This window comes from Sciurus carolinensis, chromosome 6, assembly GCF_902686445.1.
Source record: "Sciurus carolinensis chromosome 6, mSciCar1.2, whole genome shotgun sequence".
NCBI lineage: Eukaryota > Metazoa > Chordata > Mammalia > Rodentia > Sciuridae > Sciurus > Sciurus carolinensis.
The window spans coordinates 49,190,135-49,216,072 of NC_062218.1; the positions used below are offsets into that span (position 1 = coordinate 49,190,135).

General features: G+C 36.9%; 1 protein-coding gene across 1 annotated transcript in view; it reads right to left on the reverse strand.

Annotated features, from left to right (window-relative positions):
• Depdc1b (DEP domain containing 1B) overlaps nt 1–25,938 on the reverse strand; it is a 114,441-nt gene that overhangs the window by 56,795 nt on the left and 31,708 nt on the right. Inside the window, exons 3-7 of the mRNA XM_047556189.1 lie at nt 20,325–20,460; nt 15,309–15,436; nt 14,588–14,718; nt 10,799–10,846; nt 6,798–6,938 (exon numbers count right to left, since the gene is read on the reverse strand). Coding sequence (XP_047412145.1) covers nt 6,798–6,938; nt 10,799–10,846; nt 14,588–14,718; nt 15,309–15,436; nt 20,325–20,460 — 584 coding nt within the window. The remainder of the gene's footprint in view (nt 1–6,797; nt 6,939–10,798; nt 10,847–14,587; nt 14,719–15,308; nt 15,437–20,324; nt 20,461–25,938) is intronic.

Genomic DNA, 25,938 nt, shown 5'->3' on the forward strand with positions numbered 1-25,938 from the left:
AATGCCCTGCATGAGGAGGCTCTCTGCAAATGCCCTGTCGGTTCTAACCTTGACCTCAGGCACACAGCTCCCGGGAAGAAGGAATTCTTATGCTAGACAACCACAGTGTTTCACCAACTGTTTCTCCAGTTCCTGCCTGCCTTATAGTAACTTTTAACAATGGACTTTCTTGAGAGCTACACAAATCTCCTAACATTGCACTTTACAACTGTGGAAAAGCTACATAGATGTCCTAGTTTCTGTAACTTTCCTGAATACAAAGAATAATGGTTGCATAGTCTTTAACCTGATAATGAGACATATACAAATAAAGATTGCTGGCGTAACTCCTTAGATCCGCATCTCCATCAGAGAGCAGAGCTCCACCTGATCCCAGTTTAATCTTCAAGATCCGTGTCTGTGAATCTTTATTTTCCAATCTCCCTTCACCGCTCGCCAGACCCGAGAGTTTGGATGTGCTGGTCAAGACAAGTCAACATTGGAAATCAATGTCCACCATTCACAACCTGGGGCAGTGGAAACCATACAGTCCAGGTAAACCACCCAAGTCCCTTCACTACAACCAGAGGTTCTGTGCTCACAGACAGCCACCAGGACCTTTATCACCATGAAAAGGATCCTACAGAGGGGGGCAGGTACATAGTGACCCATAGCAATCACAGGGACACTCCAGAGCCTGCATCCTGAACAGCTGCACACAACAGAAACAACCAAGCCACAACATTACACCCTCTGAGCAGTCAACTGCAGGTCCCTGAGCTGACAACCCAGAATCAGCTGGTGGGAGGTGCATAGCAATTAGGTAATTGGCTCCTGTGCCCCTGAATCTCTGGGGAGATCCACAGCCAAAGAATGATGGACACTTGCTAAATGTCCAAACCCCAATAAAATTCAAACCAAGATTCAAAAAGAATTTTCTTCACCTTGACATGGTTTACTATAAATAACTCTAAAGCCAACTTTGATCATACAAATAATTCTTTAACTTGAATGACAGTGGTTACCCCAATAACCAACATTGTACCTTCAACTCATTTGAATGTACTTCATCTAATGGTTTAAAGCATTAACTGGAACCAATCTTCGTAGCTTTGTTTTCTAAGCTCTAGCGAACACTTATCCCCTACACATCCTCTTGCATTTATCTGCTACTACTTCAAATACCCAACATTCATCTATTTCTCTTTTTCTACCTTGGTGTGAATTTTTCTTTCTTCTTCTTTCTCCCTCTCCTTTTTTGCCCAATCTTTCTTCCTCCCTCAACTTTTTAGCCCTCATTTAAGGTTATAATAAGTTTACTAGATTTAAAATACTGATATTTTTACCTATTCCACAACTTTATTACAAGTTTATACCTGGATTTGAGGAACTATGGAGCACAATAGCAATACTTTCTTGTTTCTTATATGGTTAAATTGAATAAGGCTTAGCTCCGAAGTGATCATAGTAAAGAGGGTTCAGTGGCATCTCCTATAGTGGTACTGATATTGGGATCAGAGAGGTCACACATTGACTTAAAATATCAATATCTGGATATTCACCCAACCCAGGGCTTTTAAGAGAAAGAAGTTCTTAAGAAAAAGTAGGGGGCTGGGGAGATAGCTCAGTCGGTAGAGTGCTTGCCTTGCAAACACAAAGCCCTGGGTTCGATTCCCCGCCACGGCAAAAAAAAAAAAAAAAAAAAGAAAAAAAAGAAAAAGTAGTCCCTCCTTTAAAAGAAGCAAGAACTATCCCAGTACATGGGTAGATGTACGAATAATATGAAAAAGCAAGGGAACAAACCACCCCAAACAGCCCATAATGCTTCAACAACTGACTCCATCAACACCACAGTGGAAGAAATGTCAGAGAAAACATTTAGAAAATTCATAGTGAAAATGTTCTATGAGATAAAAGAAGATGTAAGGAGTGAAATTAGAAAAAAAATATATAGGAAGTGAAAGATCACTTCAACAGATTCTGAAAAAGAACCAAATGGAAATTCTGGAAATAAAAGACTCATTAAACCAAATTAAAAATTCAATGGAAATGGGAGGGGGCAAGCTGGCAGAATAGAGGGGTTGCTTCCCTAGAGGTTCCATGGCATGAACAAAGAGAAGTGGACAGGCAGCTTTTCAACAAGGTGAGTGAATGATTACAAATTAGGGGGGACTTTACTGGAATTTAATACTGGACACTCAAAACAGACTGGGGACTCAGGAGAACTGGTATAATAAAATAAGGGGGAAAGATTTTCAGCCCCAAGGCTGGAGGCGCAAACCAGAACAATCCCTACGTGAGCATAGTAAAGTAATAAAGGAATTAAAGGAAACCCCATTCTCAGGAAAACTGAGGTGTGTCAGGGTACAGAGAGCTTAGAGATCAGAGACACTGCTCAAAAAAACAGTGAGCTGTGCTGCACAGTATCCATGTAGTGGAGGGAAGCCACCTTCTCTCAACAGTGAATGTAGGGCGGTAGAAGGGACCATTTTGCAGCTGCAGCATGGGGGGGGCCAGCAGCTGGGGATGCAGACTACTGGCAGATCTGAGTCTGGCCCAAAAAACAAGCCAGGCTAACACAGAGTGTGCCTAAGTGACCAGGAGAAAATCAAGTGTGGAGAAAGGTTTAAACAGGAGAATACTGGTGGCAGGAACCCACCTGACTTCCTCCACCCCTCGGATCCAGCTGCTTGTCATCTGGGAGAGAAGGGCCTCACAGGGAATTGGAAGGGGAGGGAGTGGGAGCCATCAAGCTTGGAGACTGAATCAGATTAGGAACCATGGGGTCCACAGGAAAAGTAGTGGGCTAAGAAGAGGCTTCCACACCACACAAGTGCAACCCGGACTGGCAATTCCTGGGCTATGAAGGTGCCCTGACTTAAAATCTACAAACCAACTGGCACCCAGCAAAGAGACAGGAGCACACCTAAGCCTACACCCAGCCCCCAGGAGCTCCGCCTCCAGGACTAACCCTCTCACTCTGGAAACCCAACCATCCTGAGGATGGAGTAGCATCAAACTCCAGACAACCTCAATGAACTAGAGACAAATAACCTACCCAAACTGAATTAGGACACACAAATTCAAACAGATCAATTTTATGCAATGAAATGAAAGATGCCATCAAAAGCCTACCAATTGGTAGAAAGAAAGTCCAGGACCAGACGGATTCTCAACTGAGTTCTATAAGACCTTCAAAGAAGAATTACCACCAATACTTCTCAAATTATTCCAGGAAACAGAAAAACAGGGAACCCTTCCAAACTCATTCTATGAAGTTAGAATTACCCTGATACCAAAACACATCAAGGAAAGAAAACATCAGACCAATATTCCTGATGAACACAGATGCAAAAATTCTCAATAAAATTCTGGCAAATTTCATATAAAAACATATTATAAAGATAGTGCATCACAACAAAGAGGGTTCATCCCAGAGATGCAAGGCTGGTTCAACATACACAAAAGAATAAATGTAATCCATCACAACAATAGACTTAAAGACAAGAATCATATGATTATCTCAATATATGCAGAAAAAGCATTTGATAAAACACAGCACCCCTTCATGTTCAAAACACTAGAAAAACTAGGGATAATGGAACATATCTCAACATGTTATAAATATATTACTAAATCTAAGGCCAACATCATTCTTGGGGAAAAATCGAAAGCATTACCTCTAAAAACTGGAACAAGACAAGGATGCCCTCTTTCACCACTTGTATTCAACATCGTACTTGAAAATCTAGCCAGGGCAATTAGAAGAAAGAAATTAAAGGAATACAAACAGGAAAATAAGAACTGAAACTATCATTATTTGCCAATGACATGATTTTATATTTAGAAGACCCAAAAAACTCTACCAGAAAACTTCTAGAACTAATAAATGAATTCAGCAGAGTAGCAGGATATAAAATCAACAACCATAAATCAAATGTGTTCCTATACATCAGTGATAAATCCACTGAAAGAGAAATTAGGAAAACTACCCCACTCACAATAGTCTCAAAAAAAAAAAAAAAATACTTGGGATTTGGTCTAACAAAAGAGGTGAAAGACCTCTGTAATGAAAACTACAGAACACTAAAGGAAGAAATTGAAGAAGACCTTAAAAGATGGAAAGATTTCCAATGCTCTTGGATAGGCAGAATTAATATTGTCAAAATGGCCACACTACTGAAAGTGGTATACGGATTTAATGCAATTCCTATTAAAATTCCAATGACATTCTTCACAGGAAAAATAAGAGACCCAGAATAGCCAAAGCAATCCTTAGCAGGAAGAGTGAAGCAGGAGGCATCACAATACCAGAGCTTGAACTATACTACAGAGCCACAGTAACAAAAACAGCATGGTATTGGCACCTAAATAGACATGTAGACCAATGGTACAGAACAGAAGACACATAGACAAACCCACATAAATACAGTTATCTCACACTAGACAAATGTGCCAAAATTTCCAAAATTGGAGAAAAGATAGCCTCTTTAACAAATGGTGCTGGGAAAAATGGAAATCCATATGTAATGAAATGAAATTAACCTTTATCTCTCATCCTGCATAAAACTCAAATGCAAGTGGATCAAAGACTTAGACACAAGAACAGAGAATCTCTGCCTAACAGAAGAAAAAGCAGGCCCAAATCTTCACCATGTCAGCTTAGAACCTGACTTCCTAAACAAGATTCCTAAAGTGTAAGAAGTAAAATTGAGAATCAATAAATAGGATGAATTCAAATTAAAAAGCTGCTTCTCAGCAAAGGAAACAATAACATGAAGAGAGAGCCTACAGAATGGGAGAAAATCTTTACCTCACGCACCTCAGATAGAGCACTAATCTTCAGGATATATAAAGAACTCAAAAAATTTAACACCAAAACAACAAAGAACCCAATCAAATGGGCAAAGGAACTGAACTGATACTTCACAGAAGAAGAAATACAATCAACAAACATGAGAAAATGTCATCATCTCTAGCAATCAGAGAAATGCAAGTCAAAACTATTCTAAGATTTCATCCCACTCCAGTCAGAATGGCAATTATCAAGAATATAGGCAACAATAAGAGTCGGTGAGGATGTGGGGAAAAGGCACACTCATACATTGCCAGTGGGACTGCAAATCGGTGCAACCACTATAGAGAGCAGTATGAAGATTCCTCAGAAAACTTGGAGTGGAACCACAATTTGACCCAGCGATCCCACTCTTTGGTTTATACTCAAAGGACTTAAAGTCAGCACACTACAATGACGTAGCCACATCAATGTTCATAGCAGCTCAATTCACAATAGCTAAACTATGGAACCAACCTGGATGCCCTTCAATAGATGAATAGATAAAGAAACTGTGGTGTATAAATACAAAGTGAAATATTATTCAGCCTTAAAGAAAAATGACATTATAGCATTTGCCAGTAGATGGATGGAACTGGAGACTTTCATGCTAAGTGAAATAAGCCAGTCCCAAAAAATCAAATGTTGAATGTTTTCTGATATGCAGAAGCTAATCCAAAATGGGGCAGGGCGGGGGTGGGCAAAGGACAGAAGAAATATCAGTGGAGTAGATAAAAGGAATTGAAGAGGAGGAGAGATGGAATAAGTAAAGAACAGTGAATGAATCTGACTTTACTTTCCTATGTACATATATGAATATACCACAGTAAATCTCACATTCATGTGCATCCACATAACACTGATTTAAAAAAAACAAAGTATAAGTAAATAGCAGAAAGATCAGTAGAGTAGTGGGAAGGGAAAAGGAGGGGGGAGGAGTGGAGGGAAAGAGGAAATACTGGAGACTGAATAAGAACAAATTATATTCCAAGTTTTTATAATTATGTCAGAATGCACCCTAATGTTATGTATAACTAAAAAGAACCAAAAAAAAAAAAAAAAAAAAAAAAAACTTAAAATCTAAAGTACTGTGCTAAGACATCAGGTAATTTATCCACATAATGCTGATAGTTTGTTAAGATATTATGGCAGCATCCATGCTTTGCAGAAAGACAGAATGGAGAAAGAAAAGAAATGCCAAAGAAAATAAGGGAATGAAAGCAAGGGAAGGAGGAATACTGTTAAACCCCTAGATGCTCAAAAACAAGACCTGCTAATTCCTATAAATCTACACAACAGGGGATGATATCCACATAGTCACTTCCACTTCAAAGCAACCCTTCTGACAAGAAAACAATACTACTCATTGAACAATCACAAAAAGCAACAGGAATATCTGTTTTACAAGAAGAAAGAAACAGTATCAGAATACCTATAGAGATAATATTGATTTTTTCTTTTTACCATGTTTCTTTCACAGTGTAAATTCTAAAGTCCATATCTATAGGAGGAATAGCAATAAGTTTTAGGGAATGATAAGTTACTGTATTTATTGTAAAACAAAAAGTTTTACAAAAACCTGTTTCTTCTATTAACAGAAATTATTTTTTAAATTAAAATATACCTTTCACACTTGATCATTCATGAAGTCATACTCAGAGTAAGGGACTAAGTCACAAACAGCAAATTTACATTCTTCTCTCCAATAAAGTTACACTCTTTTGTATAAAAATGACATACAGCATACTATGCTTTCTTAAGACATAAAAACTACCCCTTCCTTGGTTTGAGTCTCACAATAGAGCATGACTGTTTTCTTTTACTCCTTCATATAGCAATAATCAATCCAGCCATGTCAAGACCTTTGTCCTTTTTTTATTTTAAAAATGTCATGAACTGTGGCTAATGGACACCTCAAGGTAGCAAAAGATAAAATAATTCAATATTAATAATGTAGATATATGTTCATTATATTCCAACTTACCTAATACACTGACAAAAGCATCAAAAAGATGAAATGTAAGCAGTGGCTCTTTCAAATGACCATAATAATCTGCTATAGTTTTAAATACATCTTTTTCAAATCCCAAGTACATAGGCTGCTTCAGATCTGAACAGTTGGGCCCTATTTTTTAAAAAAGAAAAAGAAACATTAATAGGTCAATTACCTCTAAATATTATAATCTATACATAAGTGTGTCATGTAAAGATATCTAAGCTATATAGAAATCCAGATGTTCAAGACATACATTACAAGTTCATGTAGAAAACTGACATTATGTACATTGATATAAATTTCACTTATACAAATATGTTTTACATCTAAGTTGAAATCTATTATAAAACAAGGAGGCAAAGCACTGACCAACTTCCATTTTTTAAAAAAGCTACTCTTGTTATATTCTTCTAAGACACATTTATTAAATGTAAACAATGATAATTTTCTTTGAAATATTCAGAATTTTCTTATTCTTGATAAATTGACCTATCAATAATTAGTTGACATTTGTAATAGACAAGTTATAAAGTAATTTTCACAGCTTTTCCTTATTTCATCATTGCTGTATTATAAAACCCTACAGTCACAGAGCTGATTAGAGTAATCAATTTCTGCCTCTAACTAAACTATTTCATACTAATGAAAATTCAAACTCTTAAAACAGATAAACTGAAAAGGAAATTTTACATTTTGTCTTATTAATTCATTCTGATGATAAACTCTCTAGTTGATTCCAGGCCAACCATCAAAAGATGACTTATCTGCACTGGCCATGTCTGGGCCTGCAAAAGACTAAACAACATACCCAAATAGAGTTCTATCCCTGGGGCAATGAAGGAAGCAGACAAGGCAGACTGAAAGGAAATTCTTCCTATAGAATCACTGAAGGAAGGAGGAAGAGCAGGCTAGAAAGAGGCACGAAGCATTCTGGGCCTTCACATTTCAATCCAATGGAACATCATGAAATGTCTTTTTCTGGTCTCCCTAGAAACCTCTTATCTTTCAAATTCTGTTCTCTTCTTATAAAATAATTTATTAGTTAAAATAATGAAATATCTATACATGTTGGATCATGTAAACCCAGCAGCAAATGTAGCCACCATTTTCGTTGCTTCCTACTGATACAGCCCAAGTTTAGCCAACTGGAATAATTAGTTTGATGTCTCAGCAAGTGAGACACATTGCTTAGTTCCTACCAGGATAAGCACATGGTTCGTTCTAAGCAGTTATATCCCTTGTGAAGATTTCATCAGCCTTTTTTAAAATATGTAAAAAGAAAAACAAAAAATAAAAAAGAAAGAAAGATAAGACAGTGTTTGGTGAGACCTACAAGAGAAGACAATAATTTTTAGGATCTTTTCTTCCTTAACAAACCTTGAACTTCAAGAATATTTTTCTTAATCTAGTTTTTTATAGATGCTATTCCTGACATTCTGGAAAAAAAAAAAAAGTGCTTTGACTTTTTTTGTTTGATTTGTTTTAATCAAATTCTTGCAACTTACATGTACAAAGAAGAAAAACCCCATTTAACCTGGTTTTGTATTTATTTAGCATTAATCCCTCATTGGGTGGCCAGCCATGATTGAGCCTGGCCAACAACCAAAGCATCTAGGCCCATATGCACAAGGTCTACAATAACTGCAAATGGGCCTTAAAGAGAAAGAGATGAGTAGCTGGCTTATAGAAAAGGAGGCAATTGGCCTTCAGATATCATTATTCAGCCTATCCTTTTTGTTCCATTTCAGTTAACTGTAATAGGAATCTGCACTTATTTAGGGGAAGGACCAGGAAGAGGTCATGAGTTTGATGGATTCAAAGTAAATGTCAAGGGCTGGGGTTGTAGCTCAGTGGTAGAGTGCTTGTCTCGCATGTGTGAGTAACTGGGTTTGATTCTCAGCACTGCATATAAATAAATAAATAAAATAAAAATCCATTGACAACTAAAAAAATTTTTAAAAAAACAAAACAAAAAAAAAACGCCCACACAGAGTAAATGTCAAGGGTCAAGGAGTATTCTGAAAAACTTAATAGATTTTATAAAGCTATCCAAAAGGTCCACCTTCTCCCTTGGCCACCATTTATTCACCATTTATCCATGAACATCTTTTGGATATGCCAACCACTGGTAAAACATCTCACTTGGTTTATGTCAGGCATGGTCCCAACTGCCAACATTCTCCACCTCATTGAAGATCACCTCACACCAGTGAAGATCACTATTAAATCAAGCTTCATATGGTTCCCTTTTATGGGCAACTAATTCAGTTAGTCTAACCTTCCTTCAGAAGTTTTGTGCATTGACACATATGTGGGTTCAGGGAAATTATACTATTCGTGACATTTTGGTCATCATTGAAAATTAAACATAGAAAACCACACCTTAATGGACTTTATAATATATTGTAGCTTAGATACTGGTTGATGTTCTTTCTCAGCTGATGATTTTCAAATCTTTGGTTTGCCAGGAGTTCTGAAATGGGTAATTTAACTTCCCATTTCAGTATATTTCATCATTGCCAACTCTGGTCAAAGATATAATTTAAATTTAATTTACCTCAAATGGTGGAGTAGGAAGAATAAAAAGCACTTCGCCAAACTAAAACCAGAGTAGTCTACATCTCAGAGTTTCTAAAAATATTAACCAATAAACAAAGAAAATTTTAATAATTAAACCCAGAGAAATTTGGGCCTCACAAACTGCTACTATGCATATTCAAGATGATAGTATATAATCATTCTTCATATAGGACCACTAAGATTACTCACATTAAGCTGAGTAGTTAGTTTCAGCTTATAACCAAACAAAACTAACTCAGTTAAATCAGTAATTTGGGGTCCACTAACTCAAGAATTTAGATATTTCTCTATACATGCTAGTCCAAACCAAAAGGATAGAAAGAAACTACCTTTCTAAGGTATCTTTAAGACTCAGAAGACCCTCTAGATCAAATATCACCATTATCAGTCAATCAAAATAACCAGGTCTCTTCTCAGTAAGATCACTTATTCGGAGCTGGGAACAGTGCATGCCTTTTATCCCAGATACATGGGAGGCTAAGGCAGGAAGATCACAAGTTCAAGACCAGACTGGCCAATTTAGTAAGATCCTGTCTCAAAATGAAAAATAAAAAGAGCTGAGGATGTAGCTCAGCGGTAGAGAACTTGCCTAGCATGCAGTTAAGGCCCTGGGTTCAATTTTTCATACCAGAAATCAATTAATCAATCACTTGTCTCAGGGGTTCAGCCTTTAGCCTTTAGAATCATTTCTTTGCATTAAACCTCCTAAAAATACCCAGAAAAAATGATTGTTAATAAGATGCTATAATAATTCCTTTCCATTACCCATGACAGCGAATGAAATGGATGTCACATGCCTACAAAATGGATTTCAAATGCCTATAAAAGTCCTCATAAGGACCACCCTGGTCCAGTCCCCACATCTAACATCCAAATTCCCTAAAACAAGCCTTTCTCATTTCTCTGCATGCAGGTCCTTCTCCTTCCAAGCACTAAAACACTTCCCACTGAAAATACTGCCCTACAAAAAGCCAACATTGGACAAGATCTACTGAGCAAACTGATGATATAACTATAGTAGATACTTAACAGCATGTGCATTAGGAATAAAAATACAGACTTCAGGAATAAAAACCTGTAGACTATTAATAGGTGGTTGTCACTATGTTAAATGCAATGTTACTAATTTATTTTTCTCCTGTGATGAAGCAGTCAGAAGTAATGAGACTTTATCTACAGTGTGAGTATATCCACATGAAAATGGAAGCACTAAATGCCTTTAAAATTATTCTATAATAGCCCATTTACTAAGTCACAAATTTATCACTAAAAGCACAGTAGTCCCAAAACAATTAACTGCCAGTCTCACAGGTGTCAAATCAATGTTCAGGCCATTGAGCCGAAATATTTTCTAATTCAGGGCACTAATTTCTCTAAATTTCATAAAATTGGCGATAATTAGTACTTACAATTTGCCAAACACTTCATAGCTGACAGTACCCAATGAGGAAGTTCTTCTGCAGGAGAAATGAAAATAAAAACAAGATTTTTTTCGATTCTATATAACTCAGGAATTATATATATTGGCATTATTAAGAATGTATTACTTGCCCAAGTAATATGAAACATATCACCAATATGTATCAGAACATTTAAAATATAGAAGACTTTCCTTAGCAGCAGTGTTACAACATGTACTTCGATAAATCATGTCTAAAAATTTTTCTAAGGATAAGATGCACCTTTAGTAAAAAGAAAAACTTTGGTGGTTTGGCCCAGAGACACAAATCAACAGACAAATCAATTAACGCTAAGAATTATGAAAGGAAAAGAAAATACAGAAGCAGCAAAAATACTATCCATCAAATGCATTTGTGAAACAAAATAACAAAAATTAAATTATGGTCTACGGTGTAGCTCAATGGTAGAGCACAGGCTTATCATGCACAGGGACCTGGATCAATCCCCAACAGCAACGACAAAAAGGTACATTCTTGTAGGTTCAACGTCTCATTTTAGCTATTAACATTTTCAAAATGCTTTAGGCAAAGAAAGTTCTACTGACAAATTAGTATTAGGCTAATAAGTATTAGGATAGCCTTAAAATAATACTAGAAACAATGCTTCAAAAAGTCCCAGCTGAGGAAACTGGAAATACATATGCAGCAAAATGAAACTAAACCCCTATCTATCACACTGTACAACACTCAACTCGAAATGGATCAAGGACCTAGGAATTAGACCAGAGACCCTGCACCAAATAGAAGAAAAAGTAGGCACAAATCTTCATCATGCCAGCTTAGGATCAGCTTCCTTAACAAGACTCCCAAAGCACAAGAAATAAAAGTAAGAATCAATAAATGGGATGGATTCAAACTAAAAAGCTTTTTCTCAGCAAAGGAAATAATCAATAACATGAAGAGAGAGCCTACAGAGTGGGAGAAAATCTTTACCACACGTACTTCAAACAGAGCACGAATCTCCAGAATTTATAAAGAACTCAAAAAACTAAACTTCAAAAGAACAAATAACCCAATCAATAAATGGACTAAGGAACTGAGCAGACCCTTCACAGAAGAAGATATACAATCAATCAACAAATATATGAAAAAATATTCAACATCTCTAGTAATTAGAGAAATGCAAATCCAAACTACTCTAAGATTTCATCTCACTCCAATTAGAATGGCAATTATAGGGGTTGGGGTTGTGGCTCAGTGGCAGAGCACTTGCCTAGCACACGTGAGGTACTGTGTTTGATTCTCAGCATCACATAAAAATAAATAAATAAATAAATAAATAAATAAATAAATAAATAAATAAGAAAGGTATTTAAAAAAAAGAAGGGCAATTATAAAGAATACAAGCTATGATAAATGTTGTCAAGGATGTGGGGAGAAAGGTACACTCATACATTGCTGGTGGGGTTGCAAATTGGTGCAAATACTCCACAAAGCAGTATGGAGGTTCCTTAGAAAACTTGGAATGGAACCACCATTTGAACCAGCAATCTCACTCCATGGCCTATACCCAAAGGACTTAAAATCAGCATACTACAGTGATGCAGCCACATCAATGTTTATAGCAGCTCAATTCACAATAGCTGAACTACAGAACCAGCCTAGGTGCCCTTTGACAGATAAACGGATAAAGAAATTGTGGTACATATACACAATGGAATATTATTCAGCATTAAAGAAGAATGAAATTATGGCATTTACAGGTAAATGAATGGAGTTGGAGAATACCAAGCTAAGCAAGGTAAGCCAGTCCCAAAGAACCAAAGGCCAAATGTTTCCTCTGATAAGTGGATGCGGACCCACTTATCAGGGGCAGGGAGGGTGTAAGGTAAGAATGGAGGAACTCTGGATTGTGCAGAGGGGAATGGGGGTATTGGCGGGGGGGCAAAGAAGGTGGAGTGAGACAGACATCTTCACCCTATACACATGTATGATTGCACAAATGATGTGACTCTACATCATGTACAACCAGAGAAATGAAAAGTTGTATTCCTTGTGTACAATGAATTGAAATGCATTCTCCTGTCATGTATGAGTAAATAGAACAATTTTTTTAAAAAGTCCCAGCTGAGTTGATGTGGCTATATCACTATAGAATGCTGATTTTAAGTCCTTTGACTATAAACACTGATGTGATCCTACAATATGTATAATCAGAAAAATGAGAAATTATACTCTATTTATGTATGATTTATCAAAATGCATAAATGCATTCTACTGTTATGTATAACTAACTAGAACAAATAAAACAATTAAAAACAAAAAAGTCCCAGCTGAGCCTTTTCAGTCTCTGCCCTGCCACAGACACTGACCAACATTCAGGCTTCCACTTCACCTTCTCTACCTTCAGTAAAAGAGGGGAAGATATTTGCTGAATTGAGTGAACGTGAGTCTCATGAATGTTGAGTCTTATAATAGCCTCTCTTCTCTGAAGAATTTGAAAAAACACAAGATGACTGGTCATCTAACTGTAACTGCAAGTGTCACTACACTCAGAGAACGTGGGAGGATTTAGACGCATTTCTACGGAACTTAAGGTCATGTGTTGATATTAACAAGTCTTGAAGTCACCACAGATCTATTTCTGCTTCCCACTGTCCTCCATTCCTGATAGAAAGGGTATGAAAGGGGAAGGGCTTCCATTTTCAAAGACAGACTCTGTTCCTACCAGGTGAAATGGCCTAGAAAACCCTCTTGTCCTCTCACAACTGCTCAGGCTCCTTCTGGTACTGTCTTTCTGCTGTTCAAGGGGCCTCTAGCCTGGAATTTAATATTTTATAAAATCCCAAAAAGTATGATACTATCTTCTCACATCCGAAGGCCATTTAGTTCCAGCCAATCCTCAGCATCAAGGATTGAATTAAAGGAAGAATCAGAGCCCTCATCCAATTCTGGTTCAACCCTCACCCATAGGAAGGAAGCTTTTCTTAAATTTTTTTATTTGTTCTTTTTAGATATACATGACCGTAGAGTGTATTTTGACATGCTATACATGCACAGAGTGTAACTTATTCTAATTAGGATCCCATTCTTGTGGTGGAACATGATGTGGAGTTACCCTGGTTATAAATTCATATATGAACAAAGGAAAGTTATGTCCAATTAAAACCAGTCTAGGAATTGTTGAGCACTAAAGGTATCACTGTAACATAGTGATATGACTATACATTTCCAAATCAAAAACTGCGTTAGGTGGCTATGAAACGTCTTTTTCTTCCTCTGATTTATAAATGGGGGAAAAGGTAAGAAATACCCTCAACATTTAAAGAACTACCCTGTTAAAAAGAAAAAAAAATGACATAAATCAAGACTATACCAGATAATCTGATACAAAGATATCATGAAAAAGTGCACCAGAAGCTACAGGCAGTCAGTCCCCCAAAACCCACACTAAAACTGACTCCCTCGGTTAAGTCTTAAACATGCTTTACTTTTCAGGGATTTTACCTAGGAATAACTCGTAACCACTTAGTGCCAGGACAGGGTGGGTTGTTGTTTACAATGAACTAGCCTCTAGATGGATTCTGCTGAGGTTTTCACTTCTGGACACTCATCTTTTGTTTTAATCAAAAAATCAGCTACAAGGTATTTTTTAAAAAGTATTGTGCAATGAGAGAAGGATATATGGAATGAGAAGATAAACTTGCTTAGGTTTGGGGAAGGGTCAAAACGGAGCTGATGGACCTGAACAGCCAGTGTGGGGGGGTCAACCAAGGACAAAGGTCTTCATGCACTTACTTGACTTGTCATCCAAGATAACCACTCCCTGCTTGCTGACACTGTATACATTATGGACAATGAACTTGGAGTTGACAAATTTGATGTCTAAAATCTCTTCTAAGGAGTCCAGGCCAAGGATTTTCTGTAAACTAGAAGGTAAATAATAATCATTAACCTAGAAACCTGGTGCTGCAAAATGTCAGTCTTTACAGAGCATTATTTTCATCCACTTCATCCAATCTTTGAGGGCAAAATTAGCAAAAATAGGATACAATTTTTTTAAAAACCTTAAAAAATATCCTTTTACCTATGATTTAGTAATATAACACTTTGAATTCTAAGAAAATAATTTTATAAGAAAAAATATTATAAAATCAAAAACTATTTTATCCAATGATGAGAAATTGCTACTAGTATATCTTTGTGAGCAAAAAAAATTGCTGTAATCTTGTTAACTTCAATTATACTTATAGTGCTTCATACATGAGACCAAATTTTGCATTGTGTTTATGAAGTTTAAGATTTCAGTGTAACTAAAAAGTTAAACTCTTAAACTCCTATTTAAATAACACTAGGAAATCCTCAGAATTTAAATCATTTGCTAAGCAACATAGGTACAAATTATGTAAAAGTTGAGATTTTTATATATAATTTCAGAAAATAAATATACAGAGCATAGTGAAGATGCAAAACAAGAAAAAAATCACTAAAATTTCTCATTGACATCAAATGTACATACTATGATAACGTCATCGACTTCCATATCTCTTCTACGTTGGCCTCTGTCAGCTGTCTGCGGTGGACAAGACGGCAGGCAGGCACCTCTCCAATAGCAATACTGTGACGCTTGAACCACATCTCAGAATTCTAATTTGAGAGGGAGGTAAGAAGGAGGGAAGGAAGGAGGGGGGATAGTAAGAGAAAATAAATTTTTCAATATCAAAGTATGATTTGACAAGAATAATTTGATTTACAATAATAATTAGAATTACAAGCTAACTTTGTGTGGACCAAAAAGAAAGAAGTAAAGGACTCTTAAGATTAGGTCATGTCATAGATGAAAATGTTTATAAATTACAAAAGAACAATGGCAATAAGCATGACAGTATCTAGCTGCATTTACTATGGGAGTTCCAACTACTCAGTGAAGCAGCAGTGAGATTAATTTTTTTTTTAAATGGGGTTTTGCTATACTGCACAAACTTGTCTACAACTCCTGGGCTCAAGAGATTCTCCTGCCTCAGGCTCCTAAGCAGCCAGAACCACAGGCATGATCCACCACACTCAGCACAGTAAAATAATTTTGCGGGGAACAGGATCTTGCTGAGTTATTGAGGCTAGCTTTGAACTCTCAATCCTCCTGCCTCAGTCTCCTGAGCTTCTGGGATTACAGGAGTATGGGATTGCAGGAGTATGCCCATGTACTCAGCTAGTAAAATTAATTTTTATTAATTTAAAATGAAATTGAGGAATACCTATTCAAATCCACACACTGATCAAATTGAGTGATTAATTAAAATAAAACTAAAGTAGATTACCTTCAAAACTTTTCTACTTTTTATAAGCAAATGTCAAATAAGTGCAACCTTGGAAAACAGCCCCAAACTGGCATCTGCTAAAGGAGAAATAAGAGATGAAGTACAGCTTAGGACACCAGAAAAGAAGGCATGAACCCCTTTTCACAGAGGAAAAAACTAAAGCTTAGAAGGGTTAAATAATTTGCCTCAAGTCACTCAGCTCTGCCAACACATTATTCTTATGGGTTCATTGCTCACATTTAGGCTATTAGACATAAGTTACTAAACTTTCTTTTCTTAATCACAGAGAATTTTGACCTTTAAAAGGTAATACATATAAGAAATCATTTACAAAGAATTTCTTTCATTCTTTCTTTCTTTCTTTTTGCAAAAGTAACAGAAAAATCTTATTTGGAAAAAAAGGAGCAGGAATTTTCTGGGTTTTTTTAAATTTGTTTTTTGTTTTTGCTTTTACTGAACTACAAAAGAAATTCCAAGGCCACATAGATATGTGAATTTCTAAGCATCTAAAACAGGTGTCTTGGAAGGGAGAGATGGAGTTAACATTTGTCTAGCAAGTCTACTTTCAAATGTATCCTAAAAAAAATACTCATGAATATATTCAAATAGTTATCTGTAAAGGTATTGCTTACCACATTGTTTATATATTGGAAAACTAGAAATACTATAAATACCTAACAGTAAAGGAGTAGAGAAGTAAAATATCACTTTTATATTAGACATTTTTGCAGACATTAAAATAATGTTGGATGTTGAATAACAAGAAAACGATGAGCAAAGCACACTGTTCTAAGTGAAGGACTCAGGCTACAAAACAGCCCAGCATGACCTCATTTCTCTGTTAAAATACGCATAGAAAAAAGGATACACAATAAAAATACTAATAATAGGAATTCTCTCTAGATGATATTATGAGTAATTCATTTTCTTCTTTCTCTGCCTATAAATAATTCTATGAAATAAATTTGTTATAGCAATAGTTCTTAATCCTGAGAACCTGTATACCAGACGCTGCTCTAAGCACTTTTTCTCTCCTTTGAAATATATTTTAATTAAGAAAGGATAACATGTTTTAGGTATTACTTTTCTACCTTAAATAGTGCTGAAAAGTAATCTGAATTGTTATTCTTTATTACAACTAGAAAAACGCAATCAAAGGCAGGTGGGGAATCTGCAATAGGTGTTTGGGTTCCCTAAATATAAGGGTTCCCCTCTCCCTTGGGATTAAACACCATCTACTCCTTGAAATGTATTTCTGCCATCACATTTCATGATACAGGTAGCAATGTAAAAATATATAATAGTTCTATAACTCAGTTTTCTATAATTTAGCGATAAATGACATTCCTTAAATGTTCCTAAGTTATATAATAATATATCAAGAAAATGACAAAATTTTAAGTTCTTTTTCTTAACAAATTAATACGAAATTATCCTCACTTTCATACTATTTCAGAAATATCTACACGACACCATGAATTATATATTACTTACTGAATTAATATAAATTTCAAATATGCAGTATTAAGTGAATTCTACCTACTGAAAGTAAATTTTCCTAAGACCTTTGGTTTCTCAAATCAAAAATGCAGTGGGTACCCCTTAAAATACATAATGGAGATGTTCCAAGCACTTCGTAGGTATGAACTCAACTCCTCTCTCACAGCAAGCCTACCCTGGAGAGACTAATGTCCTAGTTTCACTGATCAGAGAACTTAGACACAAGCACATGGATGTTACAGAGATACAAGTTCAAACAGCCAGGACATGGAGAAGCCAAGTTTGAATCCAGCAGTTTGGCTCCAAAGCCCACACTCTCACCCTTCAGCAAACACAACAAATACCATAATTTCTTTATTTTGATTGTTTGGGTTTGGTTTGGTTTTATATAACGGTTATTGTAAGATAGACAAAACAAAAACAAAAGAACAAACAAACCGAAGGCAGAGACAGAAAAAGTTAAATAGCAGAAAAGAATGGCAAGCTTAAGTTTTTCAAGAAAGATGAACTGTTTGTTGACAAAATCATTCTAAACTTCATCGAGGCCCCACTGAGGACACATCCTTTCTGCAATTCCCCAAGTTTTGGTGGGATGATTGGGTTGTATAACAATCAGGGAGTGCAGCCCTTTCCCTGCACTTAAGGGGTTGGGGCGTGGGGGTTCAAGCAAACGCAGGACAAAAGTCACAAGGAAACAAAAAGAAATAAGGATACAGATGGCCAGGGAGAAATAGATTTAAGCAGGGAGGGTGCTGGTAAATCTGGGACTCTGGCCTATCACTTCAGATCTCCCCAGAAATTTAAAACTGAAAATATACCTTGCTGTCACTGTTGCAAAGCCCTGAACAATGGATTGGGATGTGCTACTGAACACTTGGTCTTCCTAGTGGGATCACCAGGAAACATTGTAACTTCACAGAACCAGAAAAGGGAATCATTATACCAGTGACATAAAAGCACATTGATATGAGATTCTCTCTCTGCATAAACAATACTGGATGGGTTTAAAAGTGGAAAAAAATGACTGTTGAATAACAACTCTACAGTTATCTTAGGTGTTTAAATACCAATGTTCTACAAAATATACCTGATCTCTTAAAAGTTTCTATTTTAATTTTCTGTAGGACAGGAGCTATCGACTGCACCTTGACTAGGTACTCCTGATTGGAAATGAATAGTCCTCTAATAGCACTCACTCTTCCGTGAACTTTGTATCTAGACTGCGGGTCCTTTTAAAATAAAAACTGTCACACATTACTGTCTCTGCAGAGCCTAGCAAGATGCCTGACACACAGGGACACTTGATAAATCTTTTGCATAAATAAGTTCAGGACTTCCAAATACAACCTCTTCTCTAAGTTCCAGGGTCATCATCCCCATCTACCTGGGAGACACTTACATTTACTACAGTCCATCTTTATCACTGTTTTAGTCGGCTTTTCCACTGCTGTGACTAAAGGACCTGACCAGCACAATTGTAGAGGATGGTTTATTTGGGGGCTCACAGTTTCAGAGGTCTTAGTCCATAGAAGGCTGGCTCCATTCCTCAGGGCTCAAGGTGAGGCAGGACATCATGGCAGGAGAGGGTGGTGGAGGGAAGCAGCTCACATCACAGAGATCAAGAAACAGAGAGACTCCACTCGCCAGATACAAATATATACCCCAAAGCCATGCCCTATTCCCACCTCCTCCAACCACACCCTTCCACTTTGGTTACCACTCAGTTAATCCCTACCAGAGGATTAATTCACTGCTTGGGTTAAGACTCTTACAACCCAATCATTTCTTCCCTGAACCTTCTTGCATTGTCTCACAAGTGAGCTTTTGGGGGACGCTTCACATCCAAACCTTAATAATCACCAAATTCATATCAAATTCATCACCATTCTTGACACATCTACAAAGTCCCTACAGAGTCCCCATTTTGGTCACTTTGTCACTTTTCCTTTAATCATTTTGATAAAAATCTAAGCTTCTTAACTATTTTCTCCAAAATGAGACATAATATAATCTCTTCAGGGAAAAAAATTGTGCTGTTTCTTTTAATTATCCTGCCTAAAAATAGTTTCATCATATCTTTACAGACAAAACTATTTTGAATGTCTAGTCTCATAAGACTAGATTAACTTAATACTGTTAGCAAAACTCTTTAACATGACCTGATCAAAGTTTTTCTCTGTATTCTATTTTTTAGCATTATCTCAATCTTGGTAGTCATCTACTGGGATATTTTAAGGAGAAAGCATGCAAAAGAAGAATGAATCTAATCCACAGTGAGCTGAGGTTTTCCTCAACTAGATGAACCTGCCTTTATTCATATATTGTGTCAGGGGTCATTACACAATGTATCATGCACAACCCCCTCACTCTCAACTAGTAATAATAACAAACTTCAGGAGAAGAAAAAAAATGGAAGAGAGTAAGTCATGAAACAGACAAGAAAAAAAGGACTGCAAAGGGGGTTTTAACAGAAATTTGCTCTGCCTCAACATAAGAAAATAGCTACCACATACTCTGTCAAACTGTCAGGGGGCAAGAGTTAAAAAATGTAAGTTCCAATCTTTCTTTGTTAACTGTCTCTCAGCTGTTGACAGGTATGGTGCTGTCTTGCAGTACTTCAAGGCCATTGTTCATAAGGCACTAACAGAAGGAACTGAACCAAGCCGGGGCATTATCACGTGCTTCTTCCAGCTTTGTCTTTTAGTCACAGCACTTACCAGCACAACTGGCCTCACTGGGATGTTCTCCTGTGAGGTGCCTGGTGGGGGATCATTCCATTCTGGAAACTTAATCACATTCTTTTGGTATAGGGGCTTCTTTGGATATGGTTTCAGGGGTGAAGAAGGAGGAAATCTAAAAAAATCAAGAAGAAATGCTCTATTATTACTGTAAGTCAGAAAACCAGATTATTTTCATAATAAATTCCCACATTTTACATAAGAATTCCACACTTCAGACAATAAATAAGCTTATACTTCATCAAATTATTACATGGTTAACTGTACCAAATAATAACATGATTTCTTAAAAAATATTCCTATGGCCCTCAAATAAAGTTTATGGAGAAAAATAACTATCAAATATATGATACTTTAAAAAATAAATAAAACTTGTACCCTTGACATTTGATTTTCATGATTCAAAATTCTCTTAGTGGGAGGCGTGGTTCTCAGCTTGAAATTCATTTTTTTTTTTTTTTTTTTTTGGATACCAGGGATTGAACTCAGGGGCACTCAACCACTGAGTCATATCCCCAGCCCTATTTTGTATTTTTATTTAGAGACAGGGTCTCACTAAGTTGCTTAGTGCCTCGCTTTTGCTGAGGCTGACTTTGAACTCACTATCCTCCTGCCTTAGCCTCCCAAGCCATTGGGATTACAGGTGTACACCACCATGCCCAGCTTGCTTCTAATAAAAATTAATCTTTCTTCTGCCTTTCTTCACAGCTTCCCTGTTCCCAGCCACCCTGCATATCAGTAGCATCACTTCCCAAACTAGCACACAGAAGTCCATATAAATTCCAACTCTGTAAACTGGTCTGCGGGCACCTGATAAAGAACTAAAACTAAGCATTTTTTTTTTTCCTCAGAGGATCTTTTTTTGTAAACTTGTTAGAAAAGAACACATTGCGAATGTATTGCAGGATTGGGGGTGTAGCTCAGTGGAACAGTACTTGCCTAGCATGCACAAGGCTCTGAGTTCCCCTGGGAAGAAGGAGAAGAAGAACAATGTGGAAACAAAGAATTTTAAAATGTCTAGAATTTTCAAGGAATGTTTATATCAAGGTAAATCAAGAGAATCATAAATAATAAGAGCACTATGGAGAAACATTTCAAAAAACAGTCTCAAAAGACTTGAAAAGGGATGACTAATGGAGAAAAGTTGAGTTTCATTTTTTCTTAAAAAAAATCCAATAACTATTCTTACAGTAAGAAAAAAATTGAGTTCTGAAAATCATTAAATCAAGTGAAGGGGGCTGGGGTTGTAGCTCAGTGGTGGAGCACATGCCTTGTACATATGAGGCACTGGGTTCAATCCTCAGCACCACATAAAGATAAATAATTATTTAGGTATTGTGTCTATCTACAACTAAAAATATTTTTAAAAAATCAAGTGAAAGATGAATAAACTGAAAGATAGCTTAAATTTTTGATAATCAAGTTACCGAAGAAGTTTTCCCAAAGTCCAGATTACATGAAACTCTAAAGCCAGTCAAAGGTATGCCACTTTATAAGTAAAGGTTGACTTACAGAACTCAAATCTTATTTCTTAGAAGCCAACAATCATGACAAAAGTTCTATTTCTAGTGAAACTATAGCACTCAAATATACAAAGTACACACACATTCCATTAAAAGTTAAACACAATCCCTAAACTACCACCAAGACCCACAGCTTACTCTCCCACTCCATTCCTTCAAATACAGTGTAAAAAAATTTTGACATGTGTTCCAGGTTTGGCTTTCTCATGAACTATCTATATAGCCTTTGAAAAGGAAGTGTTTCAAATAACCCAATCAATAAATGGGTAAAGGAAATGAACAGGCACTTCACAGAAGAAATATGATCAGTCAACAAATATATGAAAAAATGTTCAATATCTCTAGAGGTTAGAGAAATGCAAACTAAAACTACACTGAGGTTTCATCTCACTCCAGTCACAATGGCAACTATCAAGAAGACAAGTAACAATAAATGTTGTCAAGGATGTAGCAAGTCTCAAGGCCAATGGGATTGCAAATTAGTGCAACACTCTGGAAAGCAATATGGAGATTCCTCAGAAAATTTGGAATGGAACCACCATTTGACCCAGTTATCCTACTCCTCAGTATATACCCAAAGGACTTAAAATCAGCATGCAACAGTGATGCTGCCATATCAATGTTTATAGCAGCTCAATTCACAATAGCTGAACTATAGAACCAGCCTAGGTACCCTTCAACAGATGAACGCATAAAGAAAATGTGGTATATATACACAAGGAAATATTACTCGGCCATAAGGAGAAACTAAATTATGGCATTTGCCAGTGAGCAAATGGAACTGGAGAATATCATGCTAAGTGAAATAAGCCAATCACAAAAAAATCAAAGGCCAAATGTTCTTTCTGATATGCAGATGCTAACTCACAAATGGGGGTGTGGGAACAGAAGTACTTTGGATTAGACAAAGGGGAATGAAGGGAAGAGAGAGGGAATGGGAACAGGAAAGACAGTAGAATGAATCAGACATAACTTTCTTATATTCATATGAATACATGACCAATGTAATTCTCCATTTTGTACAACCAGAAGATAGGGAAGTTGTACCCCATAAATGTATGCCAAAATACATTCTACTGTCATGTACTAAAAAAAGGAAAAGTTTCTAAATCACAATTTATTCTTTTGTCAAGTAAAAGAATTAAATTGGATGAGTTACTAATTTTTTTCTAGGTTCAAAAAATGTTTCTTTCATCTCCATACCCAGAAACAAGTAATGTCTTCCAAAGACCAAAGCAGAATTTCTTATGTGCAGAACTATGACTGAAGAGATTCAAGGAGTCACTTTCCCACCCACCCTGAAAAGATGGGCTCTTTGTCATGAGTAACATCTGTAGCTACAAAAAGCAGGCATGATACTTTCACAGCAGTCTGGCAATCTTGCCTGAGACAAAAATGCAGAAGAGCTCCCTCCAGTGTACTACTTTTATTTTGTGCATTGAAAGTTATTAATTTAATGCTAACATTTTAATCATATAGTCTTTGCTAACAAGCCATTAGAGATTGCCTAGTTCAAATATTACATTTCTCACATAGGGAAACTAAGATCCGAGACAGGAAAGCAACTTATTAAAAGTCTCACAACTGGCCAAGAGAGCAAACCATCTTGCACAAAAGATTTGCAAGTCCTTTAGTAAGAAAATTATAGAATTTTATTAGAAGACATTAAAGAAATAAATTAACAGATATATGCCTTGGTGAATAAGATTTAATATCACAAAATGTCAGTTTCCCCCATGAAGATCTACAGTTTACAATGAAATTCTATTGAAATACAAAGAATTTTTCATGAAACGTGATTAACAGATTCTAAAATTTATATGGAAATTGCAAAGGACCAAAAATCACTGATACATTGTCAAAGAAGAAAAGCAATGCGAGGTGACTTGCCCTGCCAGATTCCAAGGCTAACGAAGACAACACGGTAAGGCAGAACTGGTGACATAGCCACGGTTTCTCAATCGCAGCATCACTAACATTTTAGGCCACATAGTTCTTTACTGTGGGGCTGCCCTGTGTATTGTGGAATGTTTAGCAGCATCCCTGGCCTCGGGAGGCTAGTAGTACTCTCTGAGATACCTGCTGCGAGAACAGGAAATTTATCTAACAATGCTGAATATCCCTGCAGAAGGGCCCCAAGTTGAAAACCATGGGCCTAAACCAAAAGAATCCAAAATAAACACACACTCATATTTAGAATCATGATTTATGACAGAGTAGACATTTCAGATCAATAGGAAAGCATGGTCTTTTCAATAAATGGTACTGAGCCCCCTGGCTATCCATTGAGAAAATGAAATTACATCTCTAAGGCAGACTGCCACATTTCCAAACATGTTTACAAGATGCTTAAACCCATACAGCCCATCCACATGCTCTTCTGCACTGTGATCTTATCACCGCAGTATCAAGAGTCAGAGTGTATTTCTCTACCCTTTTGTGTCTGGGTGAGCCCCTCTAATTGCTTTAATAAGTAGAATATGGCAAAAGTACTAGCTGTTCGGTGGCCAGAACACTTGCTACCTCTTGAATGCTCCCACTCATATCACGAATTCTTGCAAAGCTTCCTCCTAGAAACCAGTAGTCACGTAAAAGGTACAACTACTCTGAGACTACCATGTTGTGAGACACCTAAGTGACAGGGAGAAGATGAGACATTACATAAAAAGAAGTTGAGTCAAGGAGCTCCAAAGTTTCAGCCTTGGCAGCCCCAGCTGATGCCCACGCAGCCTCCCACAATTCCTGAACCGCCTAACTATGTAAAAACTGTAAGGATTGTTTTGAGCCACTGTGTTTGGCATAGTTTTACTGCATGACAAAAGATAACTAGAACAGAAAGCTGGGAGGAGGCAGGAATGAAGGCCTATAGGGACTCAAGAGGATCTCTTAGTAGAGGCTGGAAGAATAGTAAGGATGTTGTCACTGGAAGTTGGAGGAAAGATCCACATTGGCACAGTGGCACAAATCTCAGTACAACTGTCACCTGCAGGAACATGGAAAACAGAAAAGGTAGACCTGGCTAAGGAATCTTCCAGGATGAATGATGAAAGCACAGACTGGTCTATTTTAAGCACAGACTGGTCTATTTTAGCTGTGGTGACAAAATATGGATAGAAATAAACTAATGAAGGAATTGTTCATTTTTTTTTCTTAGTAGATATAGAAGAAAGACTAAGGAGCCATGATTGGATGATTCAAAAACAAAACCATTTCTCAATCCTAGTCCCTATCAGTAAAGGTTCTCAAAGTAAAATGGCTTTATGCAAAGATCAAATCCAAGGTGTTCTTAGTAAAGCATGGCCTCAGGGTAGTCACAAGCATGTGGGTTTAAGTTGTTAGGACCTCAGGAAGATTGAGAGCAGCACCTCACAGGCTATCTCACTTAAACTAACAGTGTTTCATAAAAGGAAAAAAAAGGTTTTTCTCTACTCAAGTCTAGTTTATTTTCTTACTTTTCTCACATTTAACACAGAATACTTTTGTGACCAGAGGTATGTCAGATTCTCCAGTGGACACCAACAGAGTGTCCTATAATTCAATCCAATTCTGAAACTATCTACTTGGAGACAGTGTCAGATCCCACAGATTAAAGACTCAATGACATAAGACTGCCTCCCACTTCAGGTGTCAGTTGAAAGCCCCAGGCTGCCACCTGTACCTCCAATCAACCAGCTATAAATTGGGGCCTCTACTACCACCACTACCACCCCCACCCCGGGTTCAATAGTTTGCTGACAGCTCAGAGAACTCAGGGGAATGTGTTATGTATGTTTACCAGTTTATTATAAAGAGCTCGGATGGTCAGGGTTAGGTCTGAGGGGTGCGAAGCTTCCAGAGCCTCTCTGGGTGCACCACTCTCCCTGCATCTCCTGGTGCCACTAAAGCTTTAGCAACTCAGAAGCTCAATCCTGCTCTTCAAGAATTTTCATACAGCTTGATCTCCAACCCCTTTACCTCGCTTTAAAGGGGTTGATGGGTGGGGCTGAAAGTTCCAACTCTAATCCTCTACATTTCTTGGTGTTTCTTAAGACTGGCCCCATCCTGAAGCTACCTAGGAACGTGACCCTAAG